Source organism: Erigeron canadensis, chromosome 6, assembly GCF_010389155.1.
Source record: "Erigeron canadensis isolate Cc75 chromosome 6, C_canadensis_v1, whole genome shotgun sequence".
NCBI lineage: Eukaryota > Viridiplantae > Streptophyta > Magnoliopsida > Asterales > Asteraceae > Erigeron > Erigeron canadensis.
The window spans coordinates 3,219,672-3,245,732 of record NC_057766.1 but is presented as its reverse complement, the minus strand read 5'-3'; the positions used below and the strand labels follow the sequence as shown (position 1 = coordinate 3,245,732).

General features: G+C 33.0%; 2 protein-coding genes across 3 annotated transcripts; both read left to right on the top strand.

The window, feature by feature from the left end:
* Positions 1-329: 329 nt before the first annotated feature.
* LOC122603253 (probable serine/threonine-protein kinase CST) lies at positions 330-4,923 on the top strand. 2 transcript variants are annotated; one of them, XM_043775914.1, is made up of 4 exons: positions 330-485; positions 661-1,673; positions 2,398-2,580; positions 2,704-4,923. In XM_043775914.1, the coding sequence occupies exons 2-4, from the start codon at positions 668-670 to the stop codon at positions 3,408-3,410; spliced, it is 1,896 nt and encodes a 631-aa protein (XP_043631849.1). In that variant the 5' UTR covers positions 330-485; positions 661-667; the 3' UTR covers positions 3,411-4,923. The 2 variants fall into 2 exon arrangements, with proteins under 2 accessions (XP_043631849.1, XP_043631848.1); XM_043775913.1 differs by having other exon boundaries at positions 593-1,673.
* Positions 4,924-6,161: 1,238 nt separating this feature from the next.
* Positions 6,162-23,738, top strand: LOC122603252 (probable serine/threonine-protein kinase PIX13). Its single transcript, XM_043775912.1, has 6 exons — positions 6,162-7,310; positions 9,265-9,557; positions 20,065-20,200; positions 20,294-20,436; positions 21,387-21,510; positions 23,117-23,738. Exons 1-6 carry the CDS (start codon positions 6,275-6,277, stop codon positions 23,458-23,460), a joined length of 2,076 nt encoding a protein of 691 aa, XP_043631847.1. The 5' UTR covers positions 6,162-6,274; the 3' UTR covers positions 23,461-23,738.
* Positions 23,739-26,061: the final 2,323 nt, after the last annotated feature.

The window sequence follows — 26,061 nt, the reverse complement described above, 5'->3', positions numbered from 1 at the left end:
GATTCAAAAATGATCTTTGAATTTTGACCATTGATTTTAATTCAAGGGTCATGATTAACAACTTTACCCCTAAAGTTAATTCTAACTTTAAAGAATCTTCATCCCTTTTATTATGTAAGATACAATTTTTGTATGCACACTAAAGATAGCTCTAGGGTTATGATTAGTATTCTATGTGGGTTATTGATATTGACAAACCTTAAGGTCATCATTAGAAAAACCAACTGGTTGACTCTGGAACTCGTTGCAATCTATACATTTCGGCATGTTTTCTTCTTCTTCTTCTTTTTCATTTTAATTTCATTCTTCCGAACCTGAGTTTCTTTTGTTATGTAAGATACAATGTATGCACACTAAAGATAACTCTTGGTTATCATTAGCATTTTCCTATGTAGGTTTGATATTGACAACCCTTAAGGCCATCATTAGAAAATCCAACTGGTTGACTTTGGAACTCGTCACAAACTCACAATCTATACATTTGGGTATGTTTTCTTCTTCTTCTTCTATTTCATTTTAATTTCATTCTTTTGAACCTGAGTTTCTTTTTATTTAATCCTTTTTAAGGGTTTTCTTTTGTCTTTTCAAGTAGTTGATGAACAAACCTGGGAATAAAAACATAGACTATTTTCATTCATCAAAGATGTCTTTTGATAATAGCGATGGCATGGAGTCTGAACCTTCCACCTCCACAGCTCAATGGTTACAACCATGCCGTAAATTCCAACTACGTGAAATTCTTTTAGCAACAGAAAACTTCAATGAGTCTTTGGTAATCGGTAAAGGGGGCTTTGGAAAAGTGTACAAAGGTGAAGTTATTGTTGGAACTAGTCATGTTGTAGCAGCTATTAAACGGTTAGATCTGATGTCAGATCAAGGGGCAGCAGAGTTCTGGGCTGAAGTCGAGATGCTTTCCAAGTTGCGTCACTCTCATCTAGTGTCTCTCATTGGTTATTGTAACTATGAAACAGAAATGATCCTTGTTTATGAGTATATGCCGAATGGAACACTTGAAGATCATCTCCATAAACTCCGCAGTGGTCTTTCTTGGATTGACCGGCTAAAGATTTGCATAGGCGCTGCACGTGGGTTAGACTACCTCCACACTGGTACTGGTATTGAGTTTGGTGTTATACACCGAGATGTCAAGAGCTCAAATATTTTGTTAAATGAAAGCCGGGCAGCTAAAATTTCAGATTTTGGGTTGTCCAAAGTAGGCCCAACAAATCAACCACGCACTTATGTCAACACTCTTGTAAAAGGCACTTTTGGGTATCTTGATCCAAACTACTTTGCCACTGGAAAGCTGACAAGGAAGTCTGATGTGTACGCTTTTGGGGTGGTATTGTTTGAAGTGTTGTGTCAGAAGCGACCAGTAGATAGGAGTCTTGAATACGGTTTAGCAGCATGGGCGCAAGACTCGATCAAAGAAGGTAGCTTAAAGAATATAGTTAATCCTGATATAAGGGGCGAAATATCCCCAAAATGTTTGAAGGAGTTTGCTAGAATTGCCGAAAAATGCTTAAACAATCATCCAAAGGATCGTCCTACCATGACTGAGATTATATTCAGTCTGGAATCTTTACTTATCTTGCAGTTGCAAACTCCAGGCAAGTCAATATTTACTAGAATGGTTGATGTGTTTTCCTTCAACTCCACCGTTGAAAATCCAGGTATTTCTATGTCCTCCTTTAATTATGTGAATGTTGATCTGTTGAACATGTGAGCGTCTATCTTTACATACTATATATGAAATTCGAAAATTAGTCTAACATGATGGACACCAAAGGCAAATGCACTATTTCTAAGATAATACTACTACGAAGGGATTAGGTTGTTGGGATCTCACGCAGAGGGTTGGAGTGGGGCGGATGGTTAATAGCCATAAAGTTGTATGCTATTTGATCTATGATGAATAGGTATGATCTATGTGCAAATTGAGCTATAAATGAGTCTATTAGAATGAGACAGCTGTATGCTATTTGAGCAAGTGATAATTTTTTACATCAAAAAGCTTTTATGCAATATTGAATGTTTAGAAACCCATCAGACATATAGTATAAATATGGGTCAATTTGAGTTATGTGTTTATTAGAAATAGACATAGTTGTATGCAAATGTGTTTTTTTTAAAATGTATGCCATAAAATCTCGCTGCAATACGCAGCCAAATTTCCTTGTTATTAACTCGATGCCCCAAGAATCTGTCATTTCCTTAGTGTGCTTGGGTTAATTACAGGTCTGTGGCATATAAAACTTTTCATTTTCATTTCCCAACGGCGAGGCTAGATACTTAAACAGTGGTTTAGTGTTATATGTTCAGCCAGCGTCATTTTAGCTTTTAATAAACTTTTCATTTAGAAAATTATACTTGTAACATGAGAATAATCGCATATAGGTATGGGGTTTGGACTTCTCGCAGCCAACAAGCGGAAGCATCCGCTGCTTAGAAAAAATTTCGTGCAGCAAAATGTGGCTCTAGTTTTGGAAGATCATCTTCAAGGCACAAATACACACATTGGTGGTGACCAGGGTAATTCAATTCCTACAAGTAAAAATGAGGAACCTACCAGCATACAAGGTAAATTTGATGATCATGTTATCAATATTGAGGATAACTTAGATGCAGAAGGAAACCGTTATGAGGGAGAACAGTTTGCCACAGTTGAAGATCCTAACTCTTATTCTTTGTATTAAACTTCAGTTCTTGAAGAACCTGCTTCGTCGGATTCAGAAGCTACAGATGATGACCCCTTACCAGCAGTGGAGGCGCTTCAAATTTCTGGTGAAGCTTTCCCAGGTCGAGAACTTCAAGCTACTGGATATTCTATCAATGGAACTACAAGTTGTCACTTTGAGTGGGTACGCCATATGGAAGATGGGTCTGTTATCTATATTGAAGGTGCAAAGCAACCAAATTATCTTGTTAATGCAGATGATGTTAATACATACCTTGCCATTGAAATCCAGCCCATGGATGATAGATTACGAAAAGGTGAACTTGTAACGGCTTTCGCCAATGGGAACAGGAAAATTGTGTGTGATCCTGAAATGCACGACCATATCGAAAAAGCTGTTCAGGCTGGTCATGCTGAACATAGATTGTCCTTGTGGGCTGAATACCTTAATATATGGGAGCCAGTTACATTAGTGGTCAAGAAGGATGGGATTAACATAAAGGGTAGTGACACTACAGTTAACGAGAAGTTTTCCGCTACCACAAGAGTACTTGTTTCATATGGAAATGCAGTGGAGTTTTCTGTTGTTTCAAGTGTTGAGCGGCAGTTTCGAGTGGAACAGGGGTTGGCTGCTATCAGTTCAAGGGATATAATTGTTCTTACCATGAGATACTTTATCAGACGGGCTGTTCAGCAAAAGGAAGTGAAAAAGAAAGGCTTATTCTTTAAATGAATATTGCTTGAACTTGTGACGAGATCAGGAAAGCCATCTTTGTTGCCTAAGAAATTTATGCTTTGTGGCTGCATCCATATTGGCTCTTGCTTTCTTAGATTACACCACTTTCTATATATGGTTTTTCTTCCTCTTTTCCAACACTGTATTCATTTGGGGTGATATAGTTAATGGCAATTATATAGTTAGGCGTGATATCCTCTGTATAGTTGGCCTAGATCAATTAGTGAAATCTGCCCATGTTTACGATGTAATTGTTGAGTATCTAACAAATGTTCAACTCCAACCGGACCCTTTTTGACTCGGATCATTCTGACCCGTTATGAAGTTGGCCCATTCTGACCCGAGCCCATATTGACCGGTTACCCAAACCCGCCCAGCCCGCCCATTTTGCCACCTGACAATCGTGTTGTAGCAATCAAGAATTCCTAGATATCTGGGGGCAATTATCACAAACAGTTCTTAAATGAACTTGTAATTCTTAGCGAAATTAATCACCAAAAAGTGGTGCAGCTTTTGGGATGTTGTCTGGAAACCAAGGTCCCGTTATTAGCTTATGAATATGTTTGTAACGGTTGTCTTTACGAGCTCAGTCATAATATAGGAAGTGGAACAAGAGATTGTCATGGGATAGACGTCGTTTAAGTATAGCATACGATATGGCCAGTGCACTTTTTTATATTCACACGGATACTAAAATGTCCATCATACATGGAGATTTGACGTCTGCTAACATTATGTTGGATGAGAATGTAACTGCAAAGATTGCAGATTTTGGTAGCCCAAGGTTAATCCCTTTGGATGATCATGGTGAACTTGCTACAGTCGGTCATGGTACATTAGGTTACCTGGATCCCATATATACAGACCAACTAACCGATAAAAGTGATGTGTATAGCTTTGAAGTGGTTCTTGCGGAACTCTTGACAGGAAATAAAGCATTTAACTTTGAAAAAGCAGAAGGGGAAAGAAGTCTAGCAAGGTATTTTATAAATTTTAAGAGGGAAAATTGATTGACTCAGATTGTTGATCATCAAGTGTTAGTGGAGGCAACATATGAGCAGCTAAAAGTAGCATGTGACCTGGCATGTAGATGCCTTGACCTAGCAAGGGTGAACAGAACCAGCATGAAAGAAGTGGCGATGGAGCTCGAAATTATAAGGTAGTTGGGCAAACATTATTCATTTATTCAAGACAACTACATAGGAACCATGTAGCTTAGTACCTGCAAGTGAACAAGTTGATCTCCACATTGATATCTCTGAAAACAGTGATCTCTTTGAATGCTACCGTGATTTCTACAGTAATATCTCCTGTAAACAAAGATTTCTTTGAAAGCAACCATATCTTAGTAACCCAGTAAAAGAAATAACTCGCTGTTCAAAATCATGGAGTTAGTCATGAATGTTAATTTACGATGTTCCTTGGGAGAAAAAGTACACCACTGTGATCATGCTAAATTCGTGTATGCAGACGATTGCTAAATGCTAAAATGAGAACTATGTTGTATTTATGAATAGTTCTAGATATGAAGCATAGTTAGTTCTCTCTGTTATTTGGATAAATTAAGCCCATATATGAGCATTGGACCAGTGGTCCTAGTTGCCTCTAAATATGGCTACTTAAGTGGCTTCAATTATATAAATCCTATACTTCCTGATAACGAGTTGATGCCATATATAGATTCAGTTGGACTAATCATTGGTAGTTTTCCGGGGTATATTTATCTTTTGTTGGTTTTGCCGTCTTCAGTCAATATGTTAAGTTTGGCTATGACGATTGCCAATTCTAATAGTTCTTGTTTGATTATGATGTTATGTAGATGATGCAATCGTTGTTGGCTAATCAAAAAATAAGCCCATATGATAATATTCTGTTCTAGGAGGAAACATGTGAGGCATTTTATGATTCCGTGATCAAGTGGCAGATAGCTCGACTACAAAACAATGGTGGTGGATGAATGTAATAGCCATTTGTTTTGGTGAAGCTGGTCGTCGTTAAAATAAGGCTGGCTGGTTGATTGGTAATATTCTGGTGTAGGGGCCAACCCGCCTTGACCACCCATATTGTTTGGGGACGGAATTTAAAATTTCACTAAATTTCTAAACATATTGTTATTTGAGATATGGTTATAAAGTTGTTGAAGGCCAAAAATGAAAAATAAATAAATACAAACGCGAGTCCTCCTTATCTGATCCCTAACTCAAAGAGTCAAAGGGTTGATAATGGCGTCGGAAGGAGAAATGACAAGCCAATGCGGAACCAATGTGGGCATATTTATGGCGTCGTCGGCTAAGGAGCCCACCGACAAGACAATCTGTTTACCCATTGGGACCACCGACAAGACAATCTGTTAAAGTTGCTTAAAGTGATCATATTATTGTGAGAAATGATTTATTTTATTTTATTTTTAAAATAGTTTATATATTTTAATAATTTTAAGAGAATTTTTACACTAATCTTTAGAAAACATTTATCATTTTTCTATTACTGTAATTAAAGAAGCACTTTTATTTCTCTGACCACACACGATGATTTATTTCCCACTCATTTCGTAGATTGGTTTATTTATCATTATTATTAAACAAAGAAATGGAAGCCTTGATCACTTTCACTTTTGTTTTATTTCATTTCTCCTGACCCATCATAAGTTTGATCACAAGGGTATACCCTTTCTAAAAAGTGTGTCATGCGGTGTTTATACCTAATTAAATTTCCAAGAAAATGCATGACTACCATTTTAAAAGTTAGACTTGAAAAGTCGTCGAGCAGGGATCCATATCTATTTCCAGGAAGACTTCATATCTTATCATCACCCTCTAATATAAATATATAATTCTTTTAACTATTTTCTTTCATCAAAGATGTCTTTTAGTGATTGGTCTGAACCTTCCACCTCCACGACTCAATGGTTACAACCATGCCGTAAATTCAAACTGCGTGAAATTCTTTCAGCAACAGGAAACTTCAATGAATCTTTCATGATTGGTAAAGGGGGCTTTGGAAATGTATACAAAGGTGAAGTTATCGTTGGAACTAGTCGTATTACCGCTGCTATTAAACGGTTAGATTTGAAGTCACATCAAGGGGCAGCAGAGTTCTGGGCCGAAGTCGAGATGCTTTCCAACTTGCGGCACTCTCATCTAGTATCTCTGATTGGTTATTGTCACTACGAAGGAGAAATGATCCTTGTATATGAGTATATGCTGAATGGAACACTTGAAGATCATCTCCATAAACTCCGCACCCGTCTTTCTTGGGTTGACCGGCTAAAGATTTGCATAGGCGCCGCCCGTGGGTTAGACTACCTTCACAGTGGTACTAGTATTGAGTTTGGTGTTATACACAGAGATGTCAAGACCTCAAATATATTGTTAAACCAAAGTTGGGTAGCTAAAATATCTGATTTTGGGTTGTCCAGAATAGGCCCAACGAATCAACCACACACTTATGTTAACACTCTTGTAAAAGGCACTTTTGGGTATTTTGATCCCAACTATTTCGCCACTGGACAACTGACAAGGAAGTCTGATGTGTATGCTTTTGGGGTGGTTTTGTTTGAAGTGTTGTGTCAGAAACGACCAGTAGATAAGAGTCTTCAATGGGGGTTAGCAACATGGGCACTAGACTCAATCAAAGAAGGTAACTTAAAGCATATAGTTGATCCTAATATAAGGGGTGAATTATCCTCAAAAGGTTTAAAGGAATTTGCTAGAATAGCAGAAAGATGCGTAAATAATCATCCAAAGCATCGACCTACCATGAATGAGGTTATATCTAGTCTGGAATCTATACTTACCTTAGAGCAGAAAATCAATAAGTCGTGGCAAAGTCCAGGCAAGTCGATATTTACTAGAATGATTGATGTGTTTCACTTTCACTCCAACGGTGAAAATTCAAGTATTTGCGTTTTAATATACTTTGAGTTTTTATTTATAAATTATACAGTAGAATGTTGTCATGTTATATAAAGAAAATTTTGAATTAAACCAATCAAACCAAATTTCACTGAGTATAAGCTAAACAACATTATAAAGATTTAACCATACATTATGTCTAGAGGTGGTAAAATGTATGGGTCGGAGCAGATCGGGTGATGGGTCAAAACGGGTTTGGGTCATAATAGGTTCAGATTAATGCGGGCATTTCTGAAAATGGGTCAAAACGAGCTGGGTCGAAATAGGTTTGGGTCAAAATGGACCCTGGTCAAAATGGGCGTGTGAAAATCTTAGACCCAAATGACACCAGTAAAAAATCACTGATTAAAATGCAATCATTTATGTCAGGTAAGTGTTTAAAAAATTAAAAACTATCGTGCAAAGTATTTTGGACCCAACTTCTAGTTATTTTAGCAATAAAACTGAACTTTATTATGAGGATAACACACCTGCTTAAATAAAAAGACAATTATGTGAAAAAGGCAATTATGTGCTTTTCCTCTCACATAATAACAAAATTTTAATAATTGTTATGCTATTTTAATTTAACTTTTAGTTGTTTCATCAAATATTAATTTATGTATTAGATTTATTTTAAAATATAAAGTAATTATACATTGTATTATTATTTTTACTATTTATAAAAGTGTTTTTTATTATTATTTTTATTATTATTATTATTATTATTAATTAAAATTATAACATTGCTAATTCTGTGAATTCATCCAAAGTTCAATTCTAATTTCATGAATTAAAAATCAAACTGACACATCATTAAGTTAACAGGTGAGATGTTAATTTTTCTGCTAAGAGCATCCACACTCATCAAGTCATATAATGACTTTTTTTCATTTCCATGTCACATTTTCTTTTCTTATTTCTTTTATTTAGAGGCAAATGTTAATAGATGTGGTTTTTATAAAAAAAGAAAAAAAGAAAAAAAAAAGTGATAAAATATAGCGATTTTAGGCTCATTGGATTCGTATTCAAAAGATATTTTCATATATAATTTTATTTTTGACAAATAATTGAATTAAGTGTGAATATTTTATAAGTTAGATTAATTAGATAACTTTAAGTAGGATAGAAAATGAAAATATGTAAAATCAAGGTTAGAAGTGAAAGTTATTAGAGGGTAAAAGTATAAATTTTATGCAAAAAAGTTATTACCAATAGTTTGATATTCTTCAAGCTTTTGAAGAAAAAAGTCTTTGTTTGCAATGATATCAAGTCACTAAATAACTTATTTGATAGAAAAAAGCTTTTGATCAAATGTCATTGGAGTTGCTCTAATAAACTAAAAAAACTTTCTAAAAAATAAAGCTTTTAAAGGATAATGTTAATTTCGTGAAATCGAGTAAAGTTCAGTTTTATTTTCTGTCGTTATCCTAAACAAAGACTATTAAAAAAATATTATTAGTTTGCACGTATTCGTTTCTATCACTAACCAACATTTTTTTTATCTTCTTTTTAAAGGATATATATTAGAATATTTAATATTAATATACTAAACACTTTTCGTGTTTTTTTTTTTCCAAAACCTGATAATAGTTTCTGAAGTGTTATTAAAATTTACATCCCAAAAAATTACTACTTTATTGTTTGTCTTTTATTAACTATTTTTTTTATATCGGTATTATATAAACTCTTAAAACCAATCATCAATAGATGAATTGGTATATGGTGGAGCCTGAGACTGAGAGGTCTTGGTTCAAATCCTGGTGTTAGCAAGATGCTCCCAGGAATGGAGACAGCGGTTTTCCCATTTCCCATTTTGGGTTTTCTCTGGAATTGGAGTTGGGTATATGAAGAGGCATGCCGCTGAACCCAAATTTGCCATTAAAAAAAAAATTATAACTCTTATAACTTGTCTCTTATTTATGGAACTTATAGTTGTATGGTTGTTTTTGTATCAGTTACCACCAGTGATCATGAAAAAAAGAATAAGCCCACTGCCCCTTCTTCCGGTGAACATGTGCCAACAAGTGAAATAATAGTGACACCCAACTTAAAATCTTTCACTTTTGCTGATCTAAAAATGGCCACCAGAAACTTTAGGCGGGACGCAATGCTTGGAGAAGATGGTTTTGGGAAGATTTTCAAAGGATGGGTGGACGGTAAAACATTAGCACCGTCGAAGGTCGGTGTTGGCATGCCCGTTTCCGTCAAGAAATCAAATCCTGACGGTGAAGGCCTCAAGTGGTGGGAGGTAATTTGTATGTTTTATTTTTTTGAAAGTTTTAAGTTCATGTTGTCTTCCATTATTTCCATAGTTATGAATTATTATTAATATTATGACTAAAGTCCGAAATCGTCTGTTTAGTTTACGCAAAAGTCAAGTTTCATCCTTGAGTAAAAAAATCTATAGTAAAAAAATAGTCTAAGTTTTAAAATTTTAAAGTTAAAGAAATACCAACACTACAACACACACTCTGTGGACCCGTCTAATGTAGTAGAGCTTAGTGGTAAGATCGTGTTCGTTCACACACACTATATTTAAAACTAGATGAGATTATGTCATACTAAGAATGGTTAGGGTTTTGTCACCATTAAAGATAACTAATGATTAGTCAAACTAGCAAAAGTGTCCCAACCGTTGGTCTACTAGGGAAGGACACACGTATTTATAATCATATTTTAAAGTAGGGAAAATAACCTCAATACCCATTTTTAAGAAAAAATATATCAATTTACACAAAAAAAACTTTAAAAATTTTATAAAATACCTACAAAAATCGCAATGAGATTGTTAAAATCGCATAAAGATGATGAAAATTTCATAAAGAACATTGAAAATCGCATAAAGAAGATTGAAAATCGCATAAAGAAGATTAAAAATCGCATAAAGATTTTCAGAATCTTATAAAGAATTTGATAATCGCATAAAGAACTTACAATCACATAAAGAACTTAAGATTTTACAAAAGGGTCATGCTATTGACACCTCACCCCAAAAGGGGCGAAATTTGCTCCTTCTGCTCTTGAAAATTTGCCCCTTCTGCTATGTGAAATCATTTCACATGTTAAAGGGTGAGCCTAATTGGCACAGACATGCAACAAAGAGAAATGAATCTTTTTTCAAAAAATTTTAGAAATTTTTCATAAATAACCTCTAACTTTTTAAACTTTTATATTTTGATTATATACGTTTCATAATTTATAATATTTCTTCTTTTTTATATAACTAATGTATGATTAATTGAAATTGAATATATCGTTGGATCAGTGCGTAGGACATATATATTTTTTCTAATTAACTATTTAAGTAAATTATTATAATCTTATCTACCACTATACTAAAATAAGATTAATGTTTTTTTTATCGACATTTTACGCATTCTTTACATGAGGTGTAGAAATTAAAAAATAACCTTAATTTAAAGTTTCTTAATAATGATTTAACATATATTTTATTCTATATTTATCTATATATTATATTATATCTTAATATATAAATATATATATATATATATATATATTAAAACAGTTAAATTAATGATTTATTAACCAATCAAATCGCTCAATTTCATCAAACTGACTTTTGTTAATGTCATTATTTAGATTAACTATAAATTAAAAATACTTATAATCATTATCCAAATATATTACTATATTAGTATTTATATTAATTTGTAGAAAAATTCTCATTAATTTACACTTTTTGTTTTCCATCAATAATTTACACATTTTAACCTTGAATACTTAATTTATATTTATTTTTAGTCATCAATTGAGAGAATTTTTTAAATTTATAATCATTTAATTAATTAAAATAGTTTCAACATATGAAATATTATCTATAAAAAATTATATCAAAACGTAATGACTTATTAACCAAATCAATATTAACTCCATTCAAGATTCATTTTATCTTTGTAACACCCCGGGCTAGGGCCCGAAATATTACGGAAGTTATATAGCACAAGGAGGAATTATCGTAGGCGATTAAATGAAAATAGTGAATTCAGTGAATCCATAAATAACATAAACTCAAGTACAAAATGCATAGGGAGCAAGTGACCATCAGAGTTTACAAAACAATCACTAAGAGATGGCGAATGTGACAACCGTCACCTGAGCGTGTCTTCCTATATACTTTTCCGGTCTTTTAGTTCGCTTTATTTATGTACATCATTATACTTTAAGACTTTATTAATGGAATAAATGGACTTATGTTCTATTCGGGCTCTATAAGCATTTAGACTTTAGAAAAATTGTACGTGGACTCGAGAACAGGAGAAATACTAGTTGTCTTGTGGAAATGCCAAATTAAGTAAAATACTTAAAATTAAATCAATTAAGGATTTAATAAACAAATATAGACATGTTTATATTCGTTAGAAAGCTATTGAAAAGTTACATTTAAATATGTCGACAAAATAAATTTACGAGTCTTGAGTCTTCTTGAATAATCGAGTCAAATGGGTTTTTGAAAGGGTCAGAGATGGTCAAAGGTCGGTCAAGGCTAGGGAATAAGGCAACAAAACCCTAACTTCCTAACCCTAATCTCTCATTCTCACACACACTTCTTCCCTCCTCCCCTCTTTCTCCTAGCCGCCCCCTCCCCTCTTCCCCTTGAAGATCTCGGCCAACCACCCCACGACCACCATAAACCACCATCAATCATCTTCTTTTTCTTCATATTTCTTTGAGTTTGAAGTAAGATTCGCTTAGTTCAATGTATTAAACCGATTGTTCTTCACAAAAATCATGTTTTTCTTACTTAATATATATATTTCGTCCATGTATATATATATATATAGATCCGAAAAGTTTTATAAAAATATATAAATCGGTTTTCTTGAAGATTTTCATACATATATCTATAATTTTCGGATTGTGTGTGTACGTATCTACAAATCCGTTTTCTTTGACAAAAAATATATATACTTTTCGGGTATATTTGTGTATGTATGTTTAGATCCGAAAAGAAAGGTCCGAAATCCATTAAATCCAAGATGTTTGAGCCGAAAACCTCTTGAATCCGAGATCCATACAACCGAAATGTTTCAAACCCGTGATTCTTGATCCGAAATCTTCATCTTATTTGAAATTGGTATTTGATCTTTGTATTTCGATCCTTTGGTATATGTTGCCAGTCGAAATTAATGAAAAACTGAAAATATATGTGATTATTAGTTGTATTCGATTAGATCTATTATAAATTCGGGTTGTAAATCAAGTTTTGGTCTTGAAAATCGAGTTGTAACTTCATCCTTGTGACCGGATCTACTATTGTTCTTGATTGTTGACTCGGTCAAAATGTGGTCAACGCCAGTCAAACCGGCCAATTTATACATTTTTGGCTTCTAAATGTCGATTTGGGTATGAAATGGTGTTTGGATCTAATTTTGGTAGTCGTTTTCTCGTCGGTCAACGCTGGTCAACTCGGTCAAAAGGCAGATTTATAACTTGATTATTTTGTCCCTCTTTGGAAAAGTTAGGATTTGAGGTATTTTTAGACTTTTAGTTAAAGTTGGATTGATTTAGTAAAAAATTACAGTTTTGGGTATTATTTTGGGTCATTTAGTCAAAAATTAAAGTATTGAAACAAAGTTAAATTAGATTTAAATTAATTTGACCCTTCTCTATAATTAAATTCCAATTTTTATAATTATGAAATTAATATGGATATATGTATATAATTATATACAAAAAAAAAGACTTATTAGACATAACTATATATATACAAGAATTAAATAGATATGGACATATATATATCTAAAAAGACTTTGTAAGGACTATATAAATTATACATTTGTATATATATGCTCCATTGTTTATTGTCAGATTTTAAGGCTACATGCCTTGGACTATCTTGTAGATGGACTTATTGTATTGAGCTGTTCTAGCATCGTTTTGACTTTGAACTCATGTTTTGGGAATATATTCATTATATTCTATTTCATTTAACAGTACCTATGTAATTTCATGTCGTGTTATACTTTTCATGACACCTTATGTTTCCGCCAACGGTGGGGTGTTACAGTGAATGATCCTAAACATGATGCAAAAATGGGCAATGAATCGGGGATCCATGTAAATCCAAGCCCGGGTCCATATCTAGTCATCCATCAAACATCTTGTCGTGGATTCACCTGATTACCTGAAAAGCATACTAAACAAGTCAACACGAGGTTGGTGAGTTTGTAAAAATGGTCCACAAGGAACCACCGTCAAATCGTCAATAATCACAATATGTATAAGTAAAGGCGTTTCATTTCATACAAGTAACATTTACGTGTCGCACCATCAATCATACCAAGATTTCACAACATGAAAGTATATGCATATAATAAGAGAGCACAAGTGATGTCAATATCAAAATATGTGCCAAATGCATGTCAAGTCATAATTCGTGATATGCGTACCCCATCAAGTCAACAATGCAACGATACCCACAAAGTCATCACAATGAACAACGTGGCATCTCAAAATCATCGATGTATGTATGTCTATCCACTCGGGATGCCTATACATAAATCATCGATATATGTATGTCTATCCATTCGGATGCCTATACATACCATCAGTGTATGTATGTCTATCCGTTCGGATGCCTATACATACCATCAACTGTCAAATCACCAATCCAACCGAAACAATACATACATATACTTAGGAGGATTCTACTTTCAACGAGTTTTCGATGCTTGTATACAGGTTGTACCAGGCTAACCCTCCGCATCTCAAACTCTTTGAAGGCATAACTGACTTCCATGTAGGTACATCTATCCTAAATATTTTTAGCATATATTTTTAATGACCACGAGTATGTATATATTTTTAATTTTTACTTATCTTTCAAAATAATATTATATTATGAGTACAACTGGTTTCAACAAATTCTATAATAAAAAACTTATTGTAGCATGTGCTTCGTGGAATAATTACGGCAAACAATTACATAATATATGTCTCAGCTAATAATGATAGTGACGAACTTGTGATTATTCTACTACAACTTGCAAAATATAATACTTGGAACCGTATATCTTTAAAATTACAAACTTTAATGCCTTAAATGTATGAAGATCTAATATAAGTAAATTAATAAGTTTTCTAATTCAATAAGATTAACAACATAATCAAATGTTATCTAAATGAAATTGAACATTTTAATTGGTTAATAATTAGTTAGGAAATTTGATATTTTGTTATATATATATATAGAGAGAGAGAGAAAAAAAAACATATATACTTGGTGGTGGTCATTATAGAAAACATTGCAACAATGTTTCAAGTAACAATGCGACAAATAATTAACATGAGCTGTTGTATGACTTAATTTTCTCTTATTCTGGTGTCTTGCTAAAATTAATACCTTTTTCATTTTAACATCTCTTATATATATTTGTCAAAATATTAGGTTACCACATATTAACTTATAAGTATTTTCTGTGTATTACGCGGGGAAATAATCTAGTTAATAAGATATTAAGACAATTACTTTTTAATATATGTAAAATATTAAGTAGTACTTTATGTTAATATTAAAATTGTAGATGAAAATTTATCTTTCTTAATGAATGATAATCGGTGGTGCTCATTGTGGCCTTTGCATGCCTAAGTTTTAATTTTAGTAAGGTAAATTGTAAACTAGTCAAAAATAAGATAAATATAATATAAAAGAATAAAAATACTATTAGTCAAATCAGTTGTCAGACAAATAAGGTTAAGCAATTAATATTAGCAAATGGGGCAAATTTCGCCCCTTCTGCTATTTGTGATTTGCCCCATCTGAAGGGTGTCAATAGCCAAAAATGGTGTCAATAGGAAGGCCCTTTACAAAATCTTTACAAGATTTATAAAATCTTTATGCGATTATGTTAAATATTTATGCAATCTTGTTAAATCTTTATACGATTTTGTTAAATCTTTACGCGATTTTGTTAAATCTTTACGCGATTTTGAGAATCTCATTGCGATTTTGTATAATCTCGTTGCGATTTTGGAAATATTATTGCGATTTTATAAATCCAATTGCGATTTTTAAAATGTATTGCGATTTTGTTGGGTATTTTGTGAAAATCCGAAAAAACTTGGGTAAATTGATATATTTTTAAAAAAAATTAGGTATTGAGGTTATTTTCTCTTTAAAGTATGATCTGCTACTTCAAATCAAATCTATAACATGTTCAGGCTACATTTATTAATACAATGATAATTTTGCATACTAGTTTACCAAACTATTAATATATTGTTTTTTATTAAGGGAAAAGTGAATATAAGGTTATCCGACACCTAAGCATAGGTGTATGTGGAACTCTCACATACTGTTTTTTTAATATTTTCAGTTTAATGAATAAATGTTTGGGTCTCATGAATTTTATGGATAAAAATAATAATAATAATAATAATAATAATAATAATAATAATAATAATAATAATAATAATAATAATAATAATAATAATAATAATATGCGAGTTTTCAATACCTAACCGCCTCAGATAACCATCTCCCATTTATTAATGTTACCTTGTTCTTTAATTATCATACCATGAATAAAGCAATCATTTACTAAACAATCAAAGTCATATAATCATGCAATTAATATCCCTAAAAGCATCATACAATCAACAAAATAATACTCAATAGCAAAAAATCAACACATTAAGATAATGAGAAAAACACTAAATTCAATAGCAATAATAAACGCAACCGCCACAAACCATGTAACTTCATCTTAGCAGATGATCACTCATGTTGAAAGCAAGATGACCATCAATAATATATGAAAACATAATGTACCAACATAATGTCGTAGCGAATTAATGTCTGATCTTCTGTGTGATATCGTGGTTTTTCGAGGGTTAGATTTGATGAAGATACCCTAAAAATAGTCCAAAAGTCGTGTCGAAGAAGTGGTATTCGGATCTTAGGGTTTTAGGAGTGTATTTATAAGTTTTCGAAAAGACCCATGCTAACCGGGCCTTATATGCGGCGCTGGTGGGACGGCATGAGAGGTGCTCGTATATTTTCAGAACAGGACCGCTACTCTTAAGATTGGACGAGCGGCACTCGTGGCTCCTAAATCACTCTTTAGCCCAAAATCAAAGTTGTAGAGACCCCCCCCCCCCCTCTCTCTACCAGTTCTGTGGTCAACTCGCTTGACAGAACCGAATTTTGAATGAAGAAGTTAGGCCCAAAATACTATGACACCGTTATTGCTTGATTCCAAAATTCTTTTCTTTGTCTTGAGTATTGATTTTCGACCCGATTCTTCATCGAACCATCATTTATCATCTTTTAGCTATATTATCATCGTTTGTTGACGTTTTCCTTCATACCACATGCAATGAATTTAAAACCATATTTCTATGCTATTAAGTATCATAAGTTCACTAAAATAAATGTAAAATGACGTAAACTAATATTAAAAAAATTATATATTTGTCATTCATCATATACCAAAACTTCGAACAAAACATGGGTGTTCTTAGGGGCAAGGGTGTAGTGCAAAATCCTTGTCAAATTGGCAAGTTTTTAGCCAATTACAAGATGACATGTGGCAATGCTAAAAATTAACCAAAACTTGCCAAAACTTAACAAAATTAAGGGTGTAGTTAGAAAAGTAACCGATCAGCTCATTTGATTATCTATTCAACCTACCCCTACCACTTGGTCCCACCCATTTACTCATTGTTGTTCTCCATTTGACATGTGGAATTATTTATTATACATATAGGAAAAAAAAAGGTCACAAGTACATGGTACCACACACCCCAACGTTCACTTGTATCGACCAAAACTAGCTGATGTTGCTTGCTAAAATTTGCTGATTAAACTTGCCAAAAAAAGCTGATTCATATGCTATAGGTTTGCCGATTTAGCCGATGCTTTTTGCCGACTACACCCTTGCCCCTTACAATTACCAACCGTCCCTTACAAGCGTGCCCAATTCTTTACCCATTATATTAACAAAATAAAGGTCTTGATAATTGCCACCCACACACCGGGCTATCCAGGATAAATGATCTCCACAAACTCACTTTGTGTCGTGGATAGCTGAGACAACTGATCTCAACAAATAGTTAGATTCATTTTACACCTTCATAACCACTAGGATAACAAGGCCATGTCTATGTCTGAGCTTGCTAAGGCCTAAACCGCGCGCCATCTTAACTGGTAATATCACCTTGTCCCAGGCACCCAATAGATTTTCCTAGTAGAATCTGTCCCACCCAGTGGCGGCCCTGAGAATTCAAGTGCCCAGTCCGAGACGAGAAAAAAAAAAGTGCCCTCAACTCTTAGGAATCCAACTATATAAGCAAAATATTTTTATATAATTGAGACATTATAACAACAACAAAATAATAGTATTAGATTTACATACCAAAGTAGTTAACCAATGATTCGAGAAGTTCGCCTAGCATTTTTATAGAAAATATGTTGTTTTATTTTACCTAAAACCTTAACATATATAATAGAGTAAATTACACGGATGGTACCTAAAGTATACCTCATATTACTCTTTTAATACAAACTTTTGAATTTCTATTCGGACCATACATAAACTTGTACTTTTCAACACTGATCATATCTAAAGTTCTACTTTTCCACTCGGACCATACCTATCACTAACGGTCATCTATTTGGCCGTTAAGTCAAGCCATGTGCCGTGCACGTGAGGTATCAAACACGTAATGTCGTGTAAACTTCAGGTACCATCCATGTAATTACCGTAAAAATGATTATTAAGAATTCTAGAATTTTGTTAATATTATTTTTTTTCCATTTACTAAGTTGGATAGATATATTTATTATAAAGAAATATATTTTTTTTTGTTTTTCAATGAAAAAAAAAGTTTATTATTATTATTATTATTTTCATTTTTTTATGTTTTTTATTTTCACAACTTATTTGTATTATTTTTTGTTTTTTCCATTTTTACAACTTATTTGTATCTTCTTTTTGAAAATTTATTCAGAAAATAATGCAAAAATATATATATAATTTTCTAATGCGAATTATCATATCTATCCAACTTAATAAATGAGTACAAATAAAACCTTAAAATTTTTAATAATTAGTTTTAGGATAAATTACACAGATGATACCTGAAATATACATGAAATTACGAATTTGATACCTTACGTGCACGACACGTGGCTTGACTTAACGGCTAAATAGACGGTCATTAGTGATAAGTATGGTCTGAGTGGAAAAGTGAAACCTTGAGTATGATCGATGTGGAAAAGTGCAAGTTTAGGTATGAACCGAGTGGGAATTCAAAAATTTGTACCAAAAGAGTAATCTAGGGTATACTTTAGATACCATCCATGTAATTTACTCATAATAATATATATAGAAAATTTTTGAAGTTTTTCGATCCCTCAAAATTGTGTCTGGACCGGCTGTCTTACCCCCCTCCGGGCCTCCCATGGTCCCACCCCAAAGGGAACGTCTCCTAATAGTCTCTAAACCATTAATAGCTTTATTAATTATTACTAATCCATCTTAATCGGTCATAGAGAATGTCTAAACTCTTTTGCTTCCCTTTTATGCTTATCAAAACCTAGGAAAGGATAATCCTTTTACATATAATTCGGGATATATTAGTTCGTACCCAGTTTTAGCTCTGTTTGCGTAAGGCCGGATAAGGGGTATATAACTTCATTTTGCGCTTAAATAACATTTAATGTTTTTTTTATTGCCCCGAACCTTAGCTAGTAATTCATTATATATTGTATTTGAATTTATTTAATGATCACGTAACATACTTGTGAACAAGCGTTGAGCATGACAACAACACCCCTGTTGACTCATGATATGTGTTATATAATAGCTATTGTTAAATAGATACCCACTTACTCACTTGACTATATATACCTCACATATATCAATTGAAAGGCATGTATTTAATACTCCATGCTATGAGTACACACAACATATGGGAGGACACATATCAATTATATTCACTTCCATCGACAACACATAAAAGTGAATTACCTTGGGATTAGTTTCTTCGAATGTAAAAAATTTTAAACGAATGTCTATTGTAAAAAATAACTAAAGTTGTGTGTATTGTATGTAAATAACTTTGAAATAATGTTTATTGTATGTAAGAATTTCGTTTCAACCAATTAAAATCTGACAAGTGGCACCTGTATATGGTTGCCACGTATGTTTTCTTACATACAATAAACATTTTTTCAAGTAACTTACATACAATACACATAACTTTAGTTTTTTCCTACTATAAACATTCGGTCAAAGATAATTACATTCCAGGAAACTAATCCCTTCCTTATTCACCTCACATTAATTAGTAACATGTTACTTCACTATACTTAAGCTTTCTTTCTCTCATACATACAACATACAACAAGTAGTAAAGTATATTAATCTCAAATGACAAGTATCCACCTCACATACTTATTCACTTCACAACAAAGCAAGCGAATGATTTGCATTAAAATATCACATACCTCACATCAGGTACTTAAAAGTAAAGTAGATTCACCTCACAATGTTTTTACATAACGCGGTGAGCCACGCTTTACTCATCCTCATAGAGAACTTGGGAAACATATCTATCCCACTCTAGGATAATCATCGCCGCCATAGGCTCGTTAAGAGCTTGTTAGGTTTGCACTGTATATTCAGGAGATGCGATGGTTGTCGCGGTCAAATCCGTATCGTCACTGAGCCAGTAAATCTATGTTCAAACATTTAACTTTGTTAGATAATCTTTTAAGTGAATTTATACAGGCAGAAGTAAAATTCTTGGGAAAATTCAGCCATCCAAATATTGTAAGGCTAGTAGGATATTGCAGCGAAGATAGAGACTTTCTTCTTGTATATGAATTTATGCAAAAAGGCAGTCTAGAAAATCATCTTTTTAGGAGTAAGTACTTTATTATTTTTTCATACCAATTAGTTAAATAAACAATATATATCCATTTTTCTAAACTTTTTGATAATTTATATCTAACTACAGGAGGTCTTTACGTCAAACCACTTGCATGGGACACAAGAATTAAAATAGCTACTGGAGCAGCACAAGGCCTTGTTTTTTTGCATAATGCAGAAGAAATGGTTATCCATAGAGATTTTAGCTCTACAAATATTTTACTAGACGAGGTTAGTCGAAAATTAATATTAATGTAGTTGATAATTGAGTTAAATTTTCAAAAAAAACATCACGGTCGAATGTTTACAGATCTAAGACGTTGTTTTTTATTCAATCTAGAGGTAAATCAAACTCATTTTACCATCTGAAGCGAGTATCTACATTCATTTGACCTCAGCCTAAGAATGAGCATATGACCCGAAAACCCGAAACCCGGCCCAAGCCCGCCTGAACCTGACCCGAACAGAGCCGCCGGATATAATAACGGGCCAGGTCACGGGTTGAATTTTGTTGCATTACCAAGTTTTGTGTTTGGCCGGGTTTTGACACGTGATGAACAAATGTCACTCAAACCAGAGAACTGAACTAAACCCGGTCAAACCGGAACCAAACAGACCCGCCCGATTGGATAACGGGCCGAGTCACGGGTTGGATTTTGTTGTATTGTTGGGTTTTGGGTTTGTATAGGTCAAACTGGGTTCTGACCCGTTCTCCCCGTAGCCATCAACCACCAACTTTATTGACTTCAATTATAATGTAAATAAAAATAAGGATTTTTTTTGGTTAACATATTTGTTTGTTGTAGTAGTGTACTAGTGTATGTGGCTACAATAGTAGTGATGGGTAGTCTCATGAAATGAAAACGGAAAAGGTTTGTTCCTTTTGAATGTGTGGATGATAATTAACTAGCAGGAGAAGTAGTGATTAAAAAGTCGTGTACGTATAATTTACTTATGTTATTTGTACACTTCAAATTATAATAGTAAATGTATAAATTTTTTATTTATTGATATATTAGCTAATAAAGTAATAAAATTGCAAGTATTTGTTTTAAAATAAATAGTTATACTGATTCAGGATTAAGATTTTTAAACAACCTCTTGTCTTCGGATTCAAATGTCAGCATCTTGAGAAAAATAAACATGGCCTAATTCTAACTAAATTTATTTTGTGTCTTTAGGAATTTAATGCAAAACTCTCTGATTTTGGCTTGGCAAAGATAGGTCCTTCGAATGGTGAATCCCATGTCACCACGATATTCGTGGGTACAAATGGATATGCAGCTCCAGAATACATAGCCACTGGTTAGTTTTCTAAGTGCGTTTTAAATACATTTGTTATACTCGTATATATTTTTTTAGGGAAGGAAATATGCGGCTATCTTGTATCTAAGTTTGGGTATAGAACCTCTCACATGCCAATTTTTTTTGGCGTCTGGTATCCCGACCATGATTTTGGTAACCCGACCAAATTATTAATGACAGGGAGTCCGCTTTTACTCTACCATATTTGCCATTATAGACATGGGGCCCACACTATTTTGGTTGGATACCAAAAACTTTGGTTGGGATACACATAGTGTTTTTTAAACCATAAAATTCATGGGGGCCATATGATTTATTTATTTTGCAACAAATATTAAAAAATTGATGTGTGAGGAGATTTATACCTAAGCTTGGGTATATGATAGCCACGTATTTACTTTTATCATATTTTTTTTATAGAGTTGAATTGGTATTGCATTTCTTTGAAAACAAATTAACTAGTAGATAAAGACAACATTAGTTATAGATGGGAAGAATACTTCGCCAAACAAATCAACTAATAGAATCCTCACGTATACTATTTATATGATTTGAACATGTTCGTGCATAAAATAAAGGTTTTGATAGTTTGTGTACACAATAGACATTTGGTCATAGTTAATTACATTTCGTAGCACTTAACCCAAATGGAATTGTTGAATATATATTGAAATGGACATCAATCGTTTAAATAAAACTAGACTTAGACCCGCGTAATGCAAAGACGGTGGAGTAGTGGTAACGGCGATGGGTGGCGGCGGTAGTGCTGGTAGCGGTGGTGGTGGTGGTGGTGGTGGTGGTGGTGGTGGTGGGGCGGTTGTGAGGGCAGCGATGATGGTGAATTTATAAGTAATAGATGTTAAAGGTTGTAGTGTAGTTATATTAAGGTTGAAAGATCTAGATTCTAAATTATTTCACTAAAGTAATATGAGTATATTAACTGAGAATGTTTAAATTGATGAATAAAAAAATGATATTTTTTTATTTTTGGCTGAAAGTTCAATATAAAAAAGCCTTATTATATACTTTATTAAAACAAAGCAATATGAATAGTAACCGCCCGCGTGACAAGTTACTATTTTCTCACGTTATAACTCGTATCATTATTCGGATTTTACCACATTGTATTTCGTTCAACTTTTTTTTTATTATAGGTTACTTTTTTGGTTTTTTACGTATTTTTTTTCTTTTGATTTATCTAATCTTTTTGTGGCGACACCCAATATCACTACTCGCATTTTGCTACATCGCATCCCTCTTAAATTTTCAATTAATATATATTGAAGTTGCAATTAAATTATATATTGAGGATTTTGTCCAACCCGTTCGGATTTTTTTTATTATGGGTTACTTTTTGATTTTTTGCACATTTTTAAATAAAAATATCTATGACAAACTAATTATTTACGCGTTTAAAGGTTCAACATAATTACACTAAAATAGCGTAACTGTTCCAATAAGATGGTTGAGACCTCGTAACGCGGGGCCCGGAAATATTATAGTTAGTATAAAGTTCACTTGTTAATATTGGTAGGTATCAATTCTATAAATTATGCCATTGTTTGAAAAAGTGGTTAAAGACTAAATTATTTTTATATGATTGCAGGTCGTTTATACATCACGAGCAACGTTTATAGTTTTGGAGTAGTGTTACTAGAAATTATCACGGGTCAGCGTGTAGTTGATAATAATCGACCTACATCGCGACATAATTTGGTGGAATGGGCTCGACCATCATTAAGTAACAGACGAAAAGTAAGGGGAATCATAGATGCACGTCTAGAAGAAAATTTCCCACTAAAAGGAGCATATAGAACTGCACAACTCATTTTTAAGTGTCTTGAACCACACCCTAAAAATCGACCTTCAATGAAGGAAGTGCTGGTGAGTCTACAAGAGATTGGTTCTATAAAATCAAAACCAAAAGAAAGTAAAGTACACTCAAGATAACCAATGGGCACACACCATGACCGTCGCTAGCAATCTGCTTATTAATCTCCACTCCTAACGAGGTAAGGCAGAGGAGGCAGGTCCAATCAGCTTCTTGATGTAAAGAAAAAAAAATGTAAATATACCTAGCTACAACATTTTATTATCTCTATATATAACTAAGAGATTATACTTTTTATCCTAAGTGCACTTCTCTTTTCATACCAACTAATCTTTTTACTTAGGTGACATTTTTAGTGTTTATGTGACACTTCATTTGCCAAGTCATCATTTATCTACGTAAATATTTGTTTTTTTGTTTTATCAGTTTTAAATAGCAAATAAAAAGTCCAAATAAAAAATTATAACTCATGACCTTTAACTTTTAATATTATGCACAGACCACTTGATTTAACTTATTATATGTTTATTTTTTGCAAACTACACGAAATATTTAGTAAATATTAAAACTAATTAAAAGAAATTGATAATATAATTATCAATCTTTATAACTTGTCATTTTCTACTTTCCTTTTGTATTTAATTATATTTGTACGTGGAATATAATTACTTTAACATAATATAAAATTAGATTATATTAATAACTTTATCTAATATTTTATTATGTGATTATTATATCAAAGTTAAGTTAGATATTTACTTTGTTTCACACACATATTTTTGACATTTATTTTTATATTTGATTTAGTTTTTTATTTTTCACCTTTATATCTTCCAATTCTTCTTTTTTCTTTTTCTTTTTTTATTCTACTTTATGTTCCATTCAGATTTTACATACATAATAAAAGTATAATATCATTAAAAATCTTTTCAATTATTATTATTATATAAAATTTATTACTCCGTAATATTTTTGAGGTATATATGTTAATCGTTACTTTCAAGTAATATTACTTAAAATATTATATATATAATTAATTTAATGTAATGTAGATCTTACCATGCATTGCATGGGCATAATCTAGTTATATATATATAAAGACGCTTGTGGGTGGTTTTATTATGATTTTAATTATTTGCTAAGCTTAATCGACTAAACCGAAAGGCAAAATGTTAATATATAGGAAAACAAACTTGTCATTGTGAAAATCCATCTGAAAGAAACGATCCAACTATTTGGTGGATTTAATTATCTCTCTTTCAAAAAAGTCTGGAATAAATTAAAGTTGTTTAGAGAAATTGAATAACGTGTATATAAGAATAACAAACTCTTTCCCTAGTTAAAAATGGTTTAAGAAAAAAAACTTTTATTCAAATATATATGTCAAATTAAAGACGGATAAAAGGAAATATTTTTTTATTTTTTTTCAAGATTGAGTATTAACATTAAAGCTATACACAATATTAGAAAAATAGCTTTTAATGACTCAAATTATGATACACCCATGTAAAGACGTATAATTTATAAAATCTAAAGGATTTATAACACGCAATTATTAATGTATAAGAAAAAAAAAAAGTTAGTTTACACCTTCTTTGCTCTTTGCGTGTCATAGTGTCATCCCTAAAATGTCGACTTATTATTTGGTTTCCCATTATTTACAAAGGCTTCCCGCTTGACAAAACCCCCCAAAAAAAAACCTAAGTACTGATACCCAAAAAAAGAAAACCCATTCAATCGATCGATCGATTACCACCAAGAGTAACAACATCGAAGCCCCTCGAATTCTCCGTAAGTTTGATCCTATTCAATCGATCGATCGATCCAATATGCTTCTAGCAGAAACATGCTTCCTCCTCACAAACTCCCCCCATGAAAATCACATATGTAAATACAAAATCTTCCCCCCTCACTTGAAGTATGGTGCTTCTAGCAGCATACTTGTTACCCCCTTGTTATATATGTATATATATGTGTATTGTTATATGAACATGCATCTATGTTTATTGTTATATGTATATGCATATGTATTATGTATATTTTATCGGTATATTTCTGTATCTATATGTTTAAGCATAAGTCTATACCAGTTTAGGTATAGCATTTATCCTTAAGTACTGGGGTTAATCCTTGATCTATAAGGTGTAATGAGGGAGATTAGATTGTTGCTACTTCGGGTGGCGGTTCCCAATTGGTGACCACAAGCCACAAGCCGAAGTAGGCTAAGGAGTTCGTGTAAGAGAATGAGAGGAAGAGAGAGAGAAGAGAGTCCCTTGGCTTGGTGTCCTTTGTCTTCTATTTATAAGGGGTAGATTAGGGTTTGATGATTTTGGGTCATGGGCTTTCCATATATGGGCCTAAATCAAGCCCATGACATAACAAAATTGGGGTAATGTTCAGGAAGGTTTGAGGAGCTTCCGTAGCTTAGGTCCGGAGGCTACGTCAGGAGCCTCAATGGAGGAGGGTTCGGAGGCTATGTCAGGGGCCTCTATGGATCAATCCGGAGGCTATGTCCGGAGCCTCTCAGGAGCAACCATGCTCAAGTCCGGAGGCTACGTCTAGGCTGGAGCCTAGTAGCCTCCATAGGGTAGAAGAGAGATTATTATCCCAAAGCTATTAGGGAGATGATACATCATCAAGCCTCCCAGCCTAGTGTTGCATCGCAAGTAATGGAGCGTTAGGCTAGTATTCAAATCTTGAGGCTTTATTGGGAGCCTCCA